We start from the raw sequence: 17873 nt of genomic DNA on the forward strand, positions 1-17873 counted from the left end.
TTTAACTAGGCAAGTCAGTTAACCCACTGTTCCTAGGCCGTCATTGAAAATAAGAATTTGTTCTTAACTGACTTGCCTAGTTAAATAAAGGTAAAATAAATAAATAAATAATCTCTCTCAGAAGAGAGAGAGAAAAAAAACCTTGAATCTACACTTGTGTACTTTGTAAAAAGAAAAATCATGATGTCGTCGATGATGTGTTCCTAATGTCTGTTTTTCTAATTCTAAGAGATCAAAAGATTGAGAGGTGAGCTGGTGAGAGGTGAGCTGACTGTCATTATACAGCAGATATGTCCCTTTCACATTAAATTACACACATGCAGTCAGGCTACAAACAGCATAGTTCTAGCTTTTGGTTTATCTCCTAGACTAGCAACATTGGGTATATGCTACAAATAGCATAATTATAGCCTTTAGTTTATCTCCTAGACTAGCAACATTGGGTATATGCTACAAATAGCATAATTATAGCCTTTAGTTTATCTCCTAGACTAGCAACATTGGATATATGCTACAAATAGCATAATTACAGCCTTTAGTTTATCTCCTAGACTAGCAACATTGGGTATATGCTACAAATAGCATAATTATAGCCTTTAGTTTATCTCCTAGACTAGCAACATTGGGTATATGCTACAAATAGCATAATTACAGCCTTTAGTTTATCTCCTAGACTAGCAACATTGGGTATATGCTACAAATAGCATAATTACAGCCTTTAGTTTATCTCCTAGACTAGCAACATTGGGTATATGCTACAAATAGCATAATTACAGCCTTTAGTTTATCTCCTAGACTAGCAACATTGGGTATATGCTACAAATAGCATAATTACAGCCTTTAGTTTATCTCCTAGACTAGCAACATTGGGTATATGCTACAAATAGCATAATTATAGCCTTTAGTTTATCTCCTAGACTAGCAACATTGGGTATATGCTACAAATAGCATAATTACAGCCTTTAGTTTATCTCCTAGACTAGCACGGCTGTATCAGGATGTTGGTTAGCTTTAGGCTGTGTATGACAACCAATGATGTATATAAACCTTGGATTGCTGATGCTATGTATTGGCCAATGAAAGGCTTTGAAGCCACCAATCATCCATATTGGCACTCCCCAGAAGAATAAATCCAACATACACTGAGTGTACAAAACATTAAGAACACCTGCTCTTTCCACGACATATAGACTGACCAGGTGAATCCGGGTGAAAGCTATGATCAATTATTGATGTGACTTGTTAAATCCACTTCAATCAGTGTAGATGAAAGGGAGGAGACAGGAAAAGATTGATTTTCAACCCTTGAGGCAACTGAGGCATGAATTGTGTATACAAATCATTCCACTTTTTGTTATGTTACTGCCTTATTCTAAAATTGATTAAATAGTTTTCCCCCTCGTCAATCTACAAACATTACTCCATAATAACAAAGCAAAAACAGGTTTAGACAATATTTTAGCAAATTGATAAAAAAACGGAAATATTACATTTACATTCAGTTGAAGTCGGAAGTTCACATATACCTTAACCAAATACATTTAAAGTCAGTTTATCCTAAACCTAGCAAAAATTCCCAATCTTAGGTCAGTTAGGATCACCACTTTATTTTAAGAATGTGAAATGTCAGAGTAATAGTAGAGAGAATTATTTATTTCAGCTTTTATTTCTTTCATCACATTCCCAGTGAGTTAGAAGTTTACATACAATTAGTATTTGGTAGCATTGCCTTTGGCAGCCTTCCACAAGCTTCCCACAATAAGTTGGGTGAATTTTGGCCCATTCCTCCTGACAGAGCTGGTGTAACTGAGTCAGGTTTGTAGGCCTCCTTGCCCGCACATGTTTTTTCAGTTCAAATTTTCTATAGGATTGAGGTCAGGGCTTTGTGATGGCCACTCCAATACGTTGAGTTTGTTGTCCTTAAGCCATTTTGCCACAACTTTGTAAGTATGCTTGGGGTCATTGTCCATTTGGAAGACCCATTTGCAACCAAGCTTTAACTTATAGCCTGATGTCTTGAGATGTTGCTTCAATATATCCACATAATTTCCTTCCTCATGATGCCATCTATTTTGTGAAGTGCACCAGTCCCTCTTGCAGCAAAGCACCCCCACAGTTGGGATGGTGTTCTTCGGCTTGCAAGCCTCCCCCTTTTTCCTCCAAACATAATGATGGACATTATGGCCAAACAGTTCTATTTTTGTTTCATCAGATCAGAGGACATTTCTCCAAAAAGTACGATCTTTGTCCCCATGTGCAGCTGCAAACCGTAGTCTGGCATTTTTATGGCGGTTTTGGAGCAGTGGCTTCTTCCTTGCTGAGCGGCCTTTTAGGTTATCTCGATCTAGGACTCGTTTCACTGTGGATATAGATACTTTTGTACCCGTTTCCTCCAGTATCTTCACAAGGTCCCTTGCTGTTGTTCTGGGATCAATCTGCACTTTTCGTACCAAAGTACGTTCATCTCTAGGAGACAGAACGCGTCTCCTTCCTGAGTGGTATGTCGGCTGCGTGGTCCCATGGTGTTTATACTTATGTACTATTTTTTGTACAGATGAACGTGGTACCTTCAGGCGTGTGGAAATTGCTCCCAAGGATGAACCAGACTTGTGGAGGTCTACAATTTTTTCCTGAGGTCTTGGCTGATTTCTTTTGATTTTCCCATGATGTCAAGCAAAGAGGCACTGGGTTTGAAGGTAGGCCTTGAAATACATCCACAGGTACACATCAAATGTACTAAAATTATGTCAATTAGCCTATCAGAAGCTTCTAAAGCCATGACATCATTTTCTGGAATTTTCCGAGCTGTTTAAAGGCACAGTCAACTTAGTGTATGTAAACTTCTCACCCACTGGAATTGTGATACAGTGAATTATAAGTGAAATAATCTCTGTTAATAATTGTTGGAAAAATTACTTGTGTCAAGCACAGTAGATGTCCTAACCGACTTGCCAAAACTATAGTTCATTAATAAGAAATTTGTGGAGTGGTTGAAAAACAAGTTTTAATGACTCCAACCTAAGTGTATGCAAACTTCTGACTTCAACTGTAAGTATTCAGACCCTTTACTCAGTACTTTGTGGAAGCACCTTTGGCAGCGATTACAGCCTCAAGTCTTCATGGGTATGATGGTACAAGCTTGGCACACCTGTATTTGAGGAGTTTCTCCCATTGTTCTCTGCAGATCCTCTCAAGCTCTGTCTGGTTGGAAGGGGAGCGTCGCTGCACAGCTATTTTCAGGTCTCTCCAGAGATGTTCGATCGGGTTCAAGTCTAGGCTCTCGCAGGGACACTCAAGGATATTCAGAGACTTGTCCCGAAGCAACTCATGCGTTGTCTTGGCTGTGTACTTAGGGTTTTTGTCCTGTTGGAAAGTGAACCATCGTCCCAGTCTGAGGTCCCAAGCACTCTGGACCAGGTTTTCATCAAGGATCTCTCTGTACTTTGCTCCGTTCATCTTTCCCTCAACCTGACTAGTCTCCCAGTTCCTGAAAAACATCCCCACAACATGATACTGCCACCACCATGCTTCACCGTAGGGATGGTGCCAAGTTTCCTCCAGAAGTGACGCTTGGCATTCAGGCCAAAGAGTTCAATCTTGGTTTCTTGTTTCTCATGGTCTGAGAGTCCTTTAGGTGCATTTTGGCAATTCCAAGCAGGCTGTCATGTACCTTTTACTGAGGAGTGGCTACCATCTGGCAACTCTACCATAAAGGCCTGTTTGGGGGAATGCTGCAGAGATGGTTGTCCTTCTGGAAGATTCTCACATCTCCACACAGGAACTCTGGAGCTCTGTCAGAGTCTCGGAGCTCTAAAGCCAATTCCTTTGGCCTCATGGCTTGGTTTTTGCTCCGACATGCACTGTCAACCTTATATAGACAGGTTTGTGCCTTTCCAAATCATGTCCAATCAACTGAATATACTACAGGTGGACTCCAATCAAGTTGTAGAAACATATCAAGGACTAGCAATTGAAACAGGATGCATCTGAGCTCAATTTCTAGTCTCATAGCAAAAGGGTCTGAAAACTTATGTAAATAAGGGGGCTCTTGATGGGGCATAATTAACTTATACTTTAATATGTATCATAGGGTTCTTCGTGGAGCCAAGCTTGTCTATCTATGCATTGAAAGTTCCTTTACATGTAATAAAATATTATCATCATGACTACATTATTTTGTAATGTTTTACCACAGATAGAACAATGAGAACATGTTTGGTTTCACTGTGCAGCTGGTGGTGCCCTGGATAGGAGGTGGAGATGGAAGCACAGAGAGATAGAACCAAACGTGAGGGGTTTCCCCCAAAACACTCCCAGTGCACGTGGCTGGAGAAAGGGGTGGAGCGAACCTCTTTGTTATCACGGTACTTATTCCGCTGTTGCGACAGAAATATCTACCTTTATCTAAACCGGTAACTCTAACTTGGAACGGGCTTTCGCGTTCGGCTAGGACATAGCCTGGATAAACGGTAAAACATATTGCTCTTGTAGGTAGCAGTAGTTTCAATTTTGAACATAGAGTCGTGAATTATGAACGCATAGATAGACGTCTATGAACGTTTACGAATAACAACCACAGTATTTTGACTCTGTGTAATGTCTGATTTCTTAGCGTATCCAGTCTGCTACTCATATGGCTCATAGTTTTTAACCTTTTATTATTTTAGTACATTAATGGGAACTTTTTCAATGTGAATATTATCGTATTATTAATCTTGTGTTCTTGTCGTGTTTGTTATCAGTTGCAAACAGAGACATCATCCTCGATCATTTCTGTGTCTCCCATTGAAGATGTTTTCCACGGCCACAAGAAACTTTGTGGAGGAGATTGATGATGATGATGATGGTGGCAGCTTGATCCCTGTGTCCAGTCTGATTGACTCAGACAAACTGGTCCCTCTCTCACTGGTTGTGAAACGCAAGCGTTTTTGGATTTGGCAGAAACCCAAGTACCTGCCCACTGATTTTACCCTCAGTGATGTGCTGACTGGAGACACACCCTTAACCCCAGGTAAACACAAGATCAGCCCCTCAGTTGAAATGATAGCAAGTACAGGTGTGCAGCCTACCTGTTTGTTTGCAGGTATAGGCTCCTCGCTCCCTCAGTGTGATACTGTGTGAATGTGTTCCTTGTGAAAGATTTGAGCATCGATTCTGTTATCCATGCTACTGGAAAGATTATGAAGAGGATCCTATCATGATACATAATGATACATACAGTGACTTCAGAAGTATTCACACACCCCAACTTTTTCAACATTTTGTTGTGTTACAGCCGGAATTTAAAATGGATTACATTTAGATTTTTTTTGTTGTCAATGGCCTAAACACAATACCCCATAATGTCACAGTGGAATTATGTTTATCTGTTAGGTCCCTCAGTCGAGTTGTGCATTTCAAACACAGATTCAACCACAAAGACCAGGGAGGTTTTGCAACTATTGGTAGATGGGTACAAAAAGTAGTCATTGAATGTCCCTTTGAGCCTGGTGAAGTTATTCATTACACTTTGGATGGTGTATCAATTCACCCAGTCGCTATAAAGATACAGGCACCCTTCCTAACTCAGTTGCCAGAGAGGAAGAAAACTGCTCAGGGATTTCACCATGAGGCCAATGATGACTTTAAAACAGTTAGAGTTTAATGGCTGTGATAATAGATAGCTGAGGATAGTTCAACAACATTGTAGTTACTCCAGAATACTAGCCTAAGTGACAGAGTGAGAAGAAGGAAGTGTGTATGCAACAAGCCACTAAAGTAATACTGCAAAAAATGTACAGCAATTCAATTTTTGTCCTGAATACAAATTGTTATGTTTGGGGCAAATCCAATCCAACACATTACTGAATACCACTCTCCATATTTTCCAGCATAGTGGTGGCTGCATCATGTTATGGGTATGTTTGTAATCGTTAAGGACTGGGGAGTTTTTCAGGATAAAAATACACGGAATGGAGCTAAGCACCGGCAGATTCACATTTTAGCAGGACACTAACCTAAAACACAAGGAAAATAAACACTGGAGTTGCATACCAAAAAGACAGTGAATGTCACTGAGTGGCCGAGTTAGATTTTCAAGTAGATTTAAGATAAAAACTATGATCAAAAACCAATTTGACAGAGCTAGAAGAATTAAAAAAAAAAAACATTTTTGCTTCCCTCTCCTACAGTTGTGGTCAAGACTGATTTCCTAAAGTACCAAGGGACATTTGGTGACAACAAATCAGGAAACTTTGAGTCAAATTTGGTTGCAGTAAACCTTAAGGTGGAGGGGAAAGACACATCTAAACTCCAGTCGTCCTTCGGCAGCCTGAAGAAAGAGGAGGTGGATGTACAGAAGTTGCTGCGCGACTCCAAAGACAAGTGAGTTCCTCTCTCTCTCTCTAATATGTACCTACAGTAACCCCAGGTTACACTCAGTTCACCTGTACATACAGTAACCCCAGGTTACACTCAGTTCACCTGTACCTACAGTAACCCCAGGTTACACTCAGTCCACCTGTACCTACAGTAACCCCAGGTTACACTCAGTCCACCTGTACCTACAGTAACCCCAGGTTACACTCAGTTCACCTGTACATACAGTAACCCCAGGTTACACTCAGTTCACCTGTACATACAGTAACCCCAGGTTACACTCAGTTCACCTGTACATACAGTAACCCCAGGTTACACTCAGTTCACCTGTACATACAGTAACCCCAGGTTACACTCAGTTCACCTGTACATACAGTAACCCCAGGTTACACTCAGTTCACCTGTACATACAGTAACCCCAGGTTACACTCAGTTCACCTGTACATACAGTAACCCCAGGTTACACTCAGTTCACCTGTACATACAGTAACCCCAGGTTACACTCAGTTCACCTGTACATACAGTAACCCCAGGTTACACTCAGTTCACCTGTACATACAGTAACCCCAGGTTACACAAAATGTATAAAACATTAACTGAAAAATGCACAGTTATAAAGGTAATCAGACCCATTACTCAGTACTTTGTTGGGCGGCAGGGTAGCCTAGTGGTTAGAGTGTTGGACTAGTAACTGGAAGGTTGCAAGTTCAAACCCCGAGCTGACAAGGTACAAATCTGTCGTTCTGCCCCTGAACAGGCAGTTAACCCACTGTTCCTAGGCCGTCATTGAAAATAAGAATTTGTTCTTAACTGACTTGCCTAGTTAAATAAAGTTTAAAAAAAGCACCTTTGGCAGCGATTACAGCCTAGAGTCTTGGGTATGATGCTACAACCAATATTTTACTCTTTGGCCTGAATAGCAAGCGTCACGTCTGGAATAAACCAGGTACCATCCCTACAGTGAAGCATGGAGGTGGTTCCATAGCCGCAGGCAGAACAGTTGAAACTGGAGCAGCAGCACGGCAGGTAGACTGGGGACAACAAGGAGTCATCATGCCAGGTAGTCCTGAGGCATGGACCTAGTGCTCAGGTCCTCCGAGAGAGAGAATTGGAGAGATCATACTTAAATTCACACAGAACACCAGATAAGACAGGGGAAATACTCCAGGTATAACAAACTGACCCTTGCCCCCCGACACAAACTACTGCAGCATAAATACTGGAGGCTGAGGCAGGAGGGGTCAGGAGATACTGTGGCCCCATCCGATGATACCCACGGACAGGGCCAAACAGGCAGGATATAACCCCACCCACTTTGCCAAAGCACAGCCCCCACCATTCTACTCCTTGCCACTGCTTGTCATGTTTGGCACAATGAGGCGTGGAATGTTGTCACAAACAGACTGGATTACTCCAAGCTACTTTATAATCATCCAAGAAACATAACTTGAATCATCTTTTCCCTCATCAAAAGGACAACTCTCTGATTTATTTGTCTCTCCTGCAGGATTTTGGACATGTCCCACTGTCTGATCCAGCAGACCCGTGAGAAGTCCAGGGAGGTGTTTGCGGTGGTGAAGGAGAGGATTGTAACGACCCAGCCGTGTTCGGTCATAGAGGAGGTCCAGCAGGGGGGGCAGTTAGGGGAGCTGCTGAGCTTCTGTGGGCCCAAGAGCACCCAGGTAGACGGAGAGAGATGAAGAGCGTTGTAGGATTTGTTACATTAATCATCTCTATTTGTTAGGCTTGGATATTATATATTACAAGTATTGAAGTTAACCATGTAGTTTACCCTGTATAGATGCATCTTTAAGCAGGCAAAATAGGGAAGAAGTTGCCTCAAAGGGCAGCAGGCCGGATTGGACCTATGACAACACTGCAGACAGGCCTATGTGTGCTGGAGGAAGCAGGCTGGATTGGACCTATGACAACGCCGCAGACAGGCGTATGTGTGCTGGAGGTTACAGGCTGGATTGGACCTATGACAACGCCGCAGACAGGCCTATGTGTGCTGGAGGCAGCAGGCTGGATTGGACCTATGACAACACTGCAGACAGGCCTATGTGTGCTGGAGGTTACAGGCTGGATTGGACCTATGACAACGCCGCAGACAGGCCTCTGTGTGCTGGAGGTTACAGGCCGGATTGGACCTATGACAACACTGCAGACAGGCCTATGTGTGCTGGAGGCAGCAGGCTGGATTGGACCTATGACAACGCCGCAGACAGGCGTATGTGTGCTGGAGGTTACAGGCTGGATTGGACCTATGACAACACTGCAGACAGGCCTCTGTGTGCTGGAGGTTACAGGCTGGATTGGACCTATGACAACGCCGCAGACAGGCGTATGTGTGCTGGAGGCAGCAGGCTGGATTGGACCTATGACAACGCCGCAGACAGGCCTATGTGTGCTGGAGGTTACAGGCTGGATTGGACCTATGACAACGCGGCAGACAGGCCTATGTGTGCTGGAGGTTACAGGCTGGATTGGACCTATGACAACACTGCAGACAGGCCTATGTGTGCTGGAGGCAGCAGGCTGGATTGGACCTATGACAACACCGCAGACAGGCGTATGTGTGCTGGAGGTTACAGGCTGGATTGGACCTATGACAACACCGCAGACAGGCGTATGTGTGCTGGAGGCAGCAGGCTGGATTGGACCTATGACAACACCGCAGACAGGCGTATGTGTGCTGGAGGTTACAGGCTGGATTGGACCTATGACAACACTGCAGACAGGCCTATGTGTGCTGGAGGCAGCAGGCTGGATTGGACCTATGACAACGCCGCAGACAGGCCTATGTGTGCTGGAGGCAGCAGGCTGGATTGGACCTATGACAACACTGCAGACAGGCCTCTGTGTGCTGGAGGCAGCAGCATTACTGCTGGACCAGCAAGGCCACAGATGGATGATTTTTAATGTTTGTGCAGCAAAAGGAGGAGTGAAGCGTGAATAGACTCCTACAGTAGATCAGTCATATGAATGGCTGATGAGGATTCACTAACACTGCCTTATGTTAGGCTCTTATTCTATGTTGTCATGTCCACTTGTTCACTTCCCTTGACTGGTTTGAAGGAAAATGACTCAAGTGAAAGTCACCCAGTAAAATACTACTTGAGTAAAAGTCTAAAAGTATTTGGTTTTAAATATTCTTAAGTATCAAAAGTAAATGTAATTGCTAAAATATACTTAAGAAGTAAAAGTATCAATCATTTCAAATTCCTAATATTAAGCAAACCAGATGGTTCCATTTTCTTTTGAAATTTAATTTACAGATTGCCACAGGGGTACACTCCAATACTCTGAAATAATTTACAAATGAAGCGTTTGTGTTTAGTGAATGTGTCAGATCAGAGGCAGTAGGGATGACCAGGGATGTTCTCTTGATAAGTGTGTGAATTGGACCATTCAAAATGTAGCGAGTACTTTTGAGTGTCAGGGAAAATGTATGGAGTAAAAAGTAAATTATTTTCTTCAGGAATGTAGTGAAGTGAAAGTAAAAGTTGTCAATATGACTAGTAAAGTACAGACAACCCCAAAATGGCTTCAGTACCACTTTCCACAGGTGTCTGTACAGGAGAACAGCAGCCTGCACAAAGACAGCAACGTGTCTCTGGAGATTCCTGCCCACACCGTCATCGCTTACGGCATTATAGAGCTGGAGATCAAACTCAACGGACACTATGGTGAGGGAGCCTTTATTTTCCAGTTTCTCAGGCAACAACACGTTTTAAACTGTCAACCCTCACCTGGACCCATAATCAGACCATGTAGGTTGTATATTACAAAGCCTTATCAAGTGCACGGTCTCTGTTAATGTTCAGTATGTCCAATGTATTTGAATGAGTCTTGTTCCTCAGAGCTGTGCCTAATGTCCCACACTCTTGTTCCTCAGAGCTGTGCCTAATGTCCCACACTCTTGTTCCTCAGAGCTGTGCCTAATGTCCCACACTCTTGTTCCTCAGAGCTGTGCCCAATGTCCCACACTCTTGTTCCTCAGAGCTGTGCCTAATGTCCCACACTGTTGTTCCTCAGAGCTGTGCCTAATGTCCCACACTCTTGTTCCTCAGAGCTGTGCCCAATGTCCCACACTCTTGTTCCTCAGAGCTGTGCCTAATGTCCCACACTGTTGTTCCTCAGAGCTGTGCCTAATGTCCCACACTCTTGTTTCTCAGAGCTGTGCCTAATGTCCCACACTGTTGTTCCTCAGAGCTGTGCCCAATGTCCCACACTCTTGTTCCTCAGAGCTGTGCCCAATGTCCCACACTCTTGTCCTCAGAGCTGTGCCTAATGTCCCACACTCTTGTCCTCAGAGCTGTGCCTAATGTCCCACACTGTTGTTCCTCAGAGCTGTGCCTAATGTCCCACACTGTTGTTCCTCAGAGCTGTGCCTAATGTCCCACACTCTTGTCCTCAGAGCTGTGCCTAATGTCCCACACTCTTGTCCTCAGAGCTGTGCCTAATGTCCCACACTCTTGTTCCTCAGACCTGTGCCCAATGTCCCACACTCTTGTTCCTCAGACCTGTGCCTAATGTCCCACACTCTTGTTCCTCAGAGCTGTGCCTAATGTCCCACACTCTTGTTCCTCAGAGCTGTGCCTAATGTCCCACACTCTTGTTCCTCAGAGCTGTGCCTAATGTCCCACACTCTTGTTCCTCAGACCTGTGCCTAATGTCCCACACTCTTGTCCTCAGAGCTGTGCCCAATGTCCCACACTCTTGTTCCTCAGAGCTGTGCCTAATGTCCCACACTCTTGTTCCTCAGAGCTGTGCCTAATGTCCCACACTCTTGTTCCTCAGAGCTGTGCCTAATGTCCCACACTCTTGTTCCTCAGAGCTGTGCCTAATGTCCCACACTCTTGTTCCTCAGAGCTGTGCCTAATGTCCCACACTGTTGTTCCTCAGACCTGTGCCCAATGTCCCACACTCTTGTTCCTCAGAGCTGTGCCTAATGTCCCACACTCTTGTCCTCAGAGCTGTGCCTAATGTCCCACACTCTTGTCCTCAGAGCTGTGCCTAATGTCCCACACTCTTGTTCCTCAGAGCTGTGCCTAATGTCCCACACTCTTGTTCCTCAGAGCTGTGCCTAATGTCCCACACTCTTGTTCCTCAGAGCTGTGCCTAATGTCCCACACTGTTGTTCCTCAGACCTGTGCCCAATGTCCCACACTCTTGTTCCTCAGAGCTGTGCCTAATGTCCCACACTCTTGTCCTCAGAGCTGTGCCTAATGTCCCACACTCTTGTCCTCAGAGCTGTGCCTAATGTCCCACACTCTTGTTCCTCAGACCTGTGCCCAATGTCCCACACTCTTGTTCCTCAGAGCTGTGCCTAATGTCCCACACTCTTGTTCCTCAGAGCTGTGCCTAATGTCCCACACTCTTGTTCCTCAGAGCTGTGCCTAATGTCCCACACTCTTGTTTCTCAGAGCTGTGCCTAATGTCCCACACTGTTGTTCCTCAGAGCTGTGCCTAATGTCCCACACTCTTGTTCCTCAGAGCTGTGCCTAATGTCCCACACTCTTGTTCCTCAGACCTGTGCCTAATGTCCGACACTCTTGGGGGGTTCGAGGTGGATGGGCCTGTTAAGAAGAGCTTAGTGGGGGTGTCTGGCGCTCGCGACGACACCCCAAAGAAGAGCTGCTTTCAGAGAGGTAATGAGACTAATGGAAGTTCCCCTCCTTTTGTAGGCCCACGTACCAATTTAAATGGTTGTTGTTATTATTATTATTCGATTTCTGTCAGGGGAACTCAGTCGGGGTCTCTACTTACTGTTGAGAGGTAGAATAGTAGAATACACAATTGGTTGTGGATCAACATTTTTTAGGTTGCTAAATTAGTCTAGCCAGCTGTCTAAACTTTGTGACATTAGCTGATATATCAACGTGCTGTACAGAAACCCAGCCTAAAACCCCAAACAGCAAGCAATGCAGCTGTAGAAGCACCCCCATTGATCTGGTTAGTCACTCTCACTCAGATATCATATTAAATACTGCAAACATTGTTGCTTAGGGCAAAATCTGACTGCATGTGTGGGAATGGATTTGGGTTGGCAGACCCGCGAGCCACTGCCACCCCTCAGGACGAGTTCATAAAGTTCCCCATCCCTGGTCTAGTGGCGGAAGGCGCCCCTGGTCTAGTGGCGGAAGGCGCCCCTGGTCTAGTGGCGGAAGGCGCCCCTGGTCTAGTGGCGGAAGGCGCCCCTGGTCTAGTGGCGGAAGGCGCCCCTGGTCTAGTGGCGGAAGGCGCCCCTGGTCTAGTGGCGGAAGGCGCCCCTGGTCTAGTGGCGGAAGGCGCCCCTGGTCTAGTGGCGGAAGGCGTCCCTGGCCTAGTGGCGGAAGGCGTCCCTGGTCTAGTGGCGGAAGGCGTCCCTGGCCTAGTGGCGGAAGGCGTCCCTGGCCTAGTGGCGGAAGGCGTCCCTGGTCTAGTGGCGGAAGGCGCCCCTGGCCTAGCGGCGGAAGGCGCCCCTGGCCTAGCGGCGGAAGGCGTCCCTGGCCTAGCGGCGGAAGGCGTCCCTGGCCTAGTGGCGGAAGGCGTCCCTGGTCTAGTGGCGGAAGGCGTCCCTGGCCTAGTGGCGGAAGGCGTCCCTGGCCTAGTGGCGGAAGGCGTCCCTGGCCTAGTGGCGGAAGGCGTCCCTGGCCTAGCGGCGGAAGGCGCCCCTGGCCTAGCGGCGGAAGGCGCCCCTGGCCTAGTGGCGGAAGGCGTCCCTGGCCTAGTGGCGGAAGGCGTCCCTGGTCTAGTGGTAGAAGACTTATACTGAATGGAATGTTACATGTGGGTCTTTATGTAAAACTTTTAATTGATCCCGTCACATTCAGGTTGTAGAACTGACTTACAACACATTTAACACAATGGTTGTTGTGATACAACTTATTTTTGTGATAAATTGTCTGCACAGAAATGTTTACTCAATCATTTGTGCCGTGGCTCCACAGTCCACAACACTTGTGTAATTATTTTCATCCAGAAAACCTTGTTGTGCCAAATGTGTTGTACATACAACATGTGTGTACAGGCCAATGTCTAGCATATCCGGTTGTAAATAAGGATTTGTTCTTCACCTTCTTACCTAGATAAATAAATACATCAGTAAAATCAACAAAAGAGCTCATAAGGAGGATCATGTAAAAGGTTATAGCACTGCCTTGGAGAGATCACCGTTTCCTCTAACAATTCATTTAAAAAAAATAATTCATAGATTTGTCCCATTGTGGTTGCAGAATAAATCAAACACATGATAGTTTTCTGGTTGTGAAATCTCTGATACGGTGGCAGCGGAGTCAAACTTCCGCTCGATGCAAAGTGTTTGTGTGTTGACAGAACTGGAGAAACTGAGGGGTCATTTCCAGCTGCTGTCAGTCCTGCCAGTAGACACACGTTCCTCTCTGCTCCAGCTCCTCAAGACAACCATGGAGGACAGAGAGGCAGTCAGTGTGCTGGAGAGTGTGGTGAGTGAGACATACAGAAACAGGGCACAAACACACACAGTCCTACAGTTATTTTCTATGAGCGGATTACTGGCAAGAATCAGCAGCTTTCTGAAAATGCTGAACATACTAACTTCTCATTACGTTCGGTCTGTCATCATTATAATCTACCATAGTATCCTAAATATCTTCTGTCTGGAACCTTCACATATGAGTCATTTACCAGACACTCTTATCCAGAGAGACTTACAGTCAGTACATTCAACTAAGTTTAGCAGGAAAAAACAAACCACACATCTCACCTATTCTTTCTAATAATGTCTCTTCTCACAGCTGGACCAGAAGTGCACAGGTAAGACAGCTGACCTGGGGGAGGTTAAGGAAGCGTCTCGGATGCAGACAGTCCAGGCCATACTGAACCTTCTAGAGCATTCGGACTCCAGCCCAACACACTCCCTCCTCAGTGATTCCAGCCAGACACCCACCCTCCTCAGTGATTCCAGCCAGACACCCACCCTCCTCAGTGATTCCAGCCAGACACCCACCCTCCTCAGTGATTCCAGCCAGACACCCACCCTCCTCAGTGATTCCAGCCAGACACCCACCCTCCTCAGTGATTCCAGCCAGACACCCACCCTCCTCAGTGATTCCAGCCAGACACCCACCCTCCTCAGTGATTCCAGCCAGACACCCACCCTCCTCAGTGATTCCAGCCAGACACCCTCTCTCCTCAATGCCACTCATCTCATTATCAGTGCCATGGATGGTGAGACACTGAGCAGTGAATATTAGTTGACTAGTTGGATATTAAGTGCCAGTTCATTGTCACAACAGTCTCCAGCCACTGCATTTATCAGGAAAACTGGCATCTCACTTCATGAACATTTTATTTTCTCAGAACCCACAATGCCCTGAAAACTACTTCCTGTTTCACACCATCTGTGAATCTTTATTTCTCAGGAATGACAGATGAGGGTCTCTCTGTGTTGGGATCCTGTTGCAGTCCTCCAGTCTTACAGGCCCTGCAGATCCTGGTGAGTTCACACTTCCCATTTTGTTACACTTAGCCTGGTAAAAAAAAGTGTATACTTCTTCAAAAAGACTGTACACTTAAACAACCTGTGGGCCTCTCGGGTGGTGCAGTCGTCAAAGGCACTGCATCGCAGTGATGGCTGTGCCACCAGAGACTCTGGGTTCGAGCCCAGGCTCTGTCGCAGCCGGCCTCGACCGGGAGGTCCATGGGGCGACGCACAATTGGCCTAGCGTCGTCCGGGTTAGGGAGGGTTTGGCCAGTAGGGATATCCTTGTCTTATCGCGCACTAGCGACTCCTGTGGCAGGCCGGGCGCTGTGCACGCTGACCAGGTCGCTAGGTGTTTCCTCCAACACATTGGCGCGGATGGCTTCCGGGTTGGATGCGAGCTTGGTTGGGTTGTGTTTCAGAGGATGCATGACTTTCGACCTTCGTCTCTCCCGAGCCCGTATGGGAGTTGTAGCGATGAGACAAGACAGTAACTACTAACAATTGGAAACCACGAAATTGGGGAGAAAAGGGGGTAAAAAATAAATACTGTACTGTTTGGTAAACAAGTCTGTATACTTCTTCAAAAATATAGTACTGTGTGACCTGTTCACCACTTGGCTAAGCTAAATAAAGGTTCAATTAATTCAATAGTTGTTTGGAATAGATTAAGGGTGGCAGGTAGCCTTGCAGTTAGTTAGAGCGTTGGGCCAGTAACCCTGGCCGTGACCTCACTCCCTGTGGAACAAACACCTTTCCATTACCAACACGTGTGTAACAGGACAAACACTCCCACGTTATTACAATACTTCATTCTCCATTTTGAAATTGTCATTGCTGTATCTGATCATATTCCTGTGTTGTTTGTCCTCCAGGTGCAGCATGTGGCAGCAGGGAGTGGGGAGACCCTCTCTCTGAGAGATGCAGGTCTGGCTGTTCTGACTGAGGAGGAGCTGTATCAGAGGACAGAGAGTCTCTTTGGTCACTCTGAAGTTACACTGAAGAGAGAGGAGGACACACTGAGGACAGAGATGAAGGACCAGCCTGGATACCTTTCTCTAGTCATGAGTATCACTGTGAAAGGCCTGGCCTCTTTAGTGTAAGGAGAGACTGAGTAAGAGAGGGAGGAGCGGTTTCCTTCCTCTCCGGCAACTGAGTTAGCAAGGGCACCTGTATCTCTTTAGTGACTGGGTGTATTGATACACCATCCAAAGTGTAATTAATAACTTCACCATGCTTAAAAGGGATATTCAATGTCTGCTTTTTTTTAACCCATCTACCAATAGGTGCCCTTCTTTGCGAACCATTGGTAAACCTGTGCTTGAAATTCACTGCTCGACTGAGGGACCTTACAGTTAACTGTGTGTGGGGTTGTCATTCAAAAATCATATTAAACACTATTATTGCACACACAGTCCATGCAACTTGTGATTATTTAGGCTTACCGTAACCAGTTTTTCATGTTTAATTCCTTTGTAAACAATTCCACTGTGACATTATGGGGTATTGTATGTAGATCAGTGACACAAAATCTCAATGCAATCAGGTTGTAACAACGTGAACAGAAGTCAAGGGGTGTGAAGTCTTTCTGAAGGCACTATTACCGGACGACGTTGTCATGGCCAATAGGAGTGATAAGACCTTACGGGATCAGTATTAAGAGCGACCTTACGGGATCAGTATTGAGAGCGACCTTACGGGATCAGTATTGAGAGCGACCTTACGGGATCAGTATTGAGACCGACCTTACGGGATCAGTATTGAGACCGACCTTACGGGATCAGTATTGAGACCGACCTTACGGGATCAGTATTGAGACCGACCTTACGGGATCAGTATTGAGACCGACCTTACGGGATCAGTATTGAGACCGACCTTACGGGATCAGTATTGAGACCGACCTTACGGGATCAGTATTGAGACCGACCTTACGGGATCAGTATTGAGACCGACCTTACGGGATCAGTATTGAGACCGACCTTACGGGATCAGTATTGAGACCGACCTTACGGGATCAGTATTGAGACCGACCTTACGGGATCAGTATTGAGACCGACCTGACGGGATCAGTATTAAGAGCGACCTTACGGGATCAGTATTAAGACCGACCTTACGGGATCAGTATTAAGAGCGACCTTACGGGATCAGTATTAAGAGCGACCTGACGGGATCAGTATTAAGACCGACCTTACGGGATCAGTATGAAGACCGACCTTACGGGATCAGTATGAAGACCGACCTTACGGGATCAGTATTAAGACCGACCTTACGGGATCAGTATTAAGACCGACCTTACGGGATCAGTATTGAGACCGACCTTACGGGATCAGTATTGAGACCGACCTTACGGGATCAGTATTAAGACCGACCTTACGGGATCAGTATTGAGACCGACCTTACGGGATCAGTATTGAGACCGACCTTACGGGATCAGTATTGAGACCGACCTTACGGGATCAGTATTGAGACCGACCTTACGGGATCAGTATTGAGACCGACCTTACGGGATCAGTATTGAGACCGACCTTACGGGATCAGTATTAAGACCGACCTTACGGGATCAGTATTGAGACCGACCTTACGGGATCAGTATTGAGACCGACCTTACGGGATCAGTATTGAGACCGACCTTACGGGATCAGTATTGAGACCGACCTGACGGGATCAGTATTAAGACCGACCTGACGGGATCAGTATTAAGAGCGACCTTACGGGATCAGTATTAAGACCGACCTTACGGGATCAGTATTAAGAGCGACCTTACGGGATCAGTATTAAGAGCGACCTGACGGGATCAGTATTAAGACCGACCTTACGGGATCAGTATGAAGACCGACCTTACGGGATCAGTATGAAGACCGACCTTACGGGATCAGTATTAAGACCGACCTTACGGGATCAGTATTAAGACCGACCTTACGGGATCAGTATTGAGACCGACCTTACGGGATCAGTATTGAGACCGACCTTACGGGATCAGTATTAAGACCGACCTTACGGGATCAGTATTGAGACCGACCTTACGGGATCAGTATTGAGACCGACCTTACGGGATCAGTATTGAGACCGA

At 45.8% G+C, this 17873-nt stretch overlaps 1 protein-coding gene across 2 annotated transcripts; it reads left to right on the forward strand.

Moving 5' to 3' along the window:
- The first annotated feature begins 4348 nt into the window (after nucleotides 1-4348).
- LOC135531424 (gasdermin-E-like) lies at nucleotides 4349-16217 on the forward strand. 2 transcript variants are annotated; one of them, XM_064959472.1, is made up of 10 exons: nucleotides 4349-4469; nucleotides 4743-5011; nucleotides 6171-6363; nucleotides 7865-8039; nucleotides 9926-10046; nucleotides 11892-12011; nucleotides 13678-13805; nucleotides 14118-14550; nucleotides 14745-14818; nucleotides 15679-16217. In XM_064959472.1, the coding sequence occupies exons 2-10, from the start codon at nucleotides 4792-4794 to the stop codon at nucleotides 15904-15906; spliced, it is 1692 nt and encodes a 563-aa protein (XP_064815544.1). In that variant the 5' UTR covers nucleotides 4349-4469; nucleotides 4743-4791; the 3' UTR covers nucleotides 15907-16217. The 2 variants fall into 2 exon arrangements, with proteins under 2 accessions (XP_064815544.1, XP_064815545.1); XM_064959473.1 differs by having other exon boundaries at nucleotides 4792-5011.
- Nucleotides 16218-17873: the final 1656 nt, after the last annotated feature.

This window comes from Oncorhynchus masou, unplaced genomic scaffold, assembly GCF_036934945.1.
Source record: "Oncorhynchus masou masou isolate Uvic2021 unplaced genomic scaffold, UVic_Omas_1.1 unplaced_scaffold_1585, whole genome shotgun sequence".
NCBI lineage: Eukaryota > Metazoa > Chordata > Actinopteri > Salmoniformes > Salmonidae > Oncorhynchus > Oncorhynchus masou.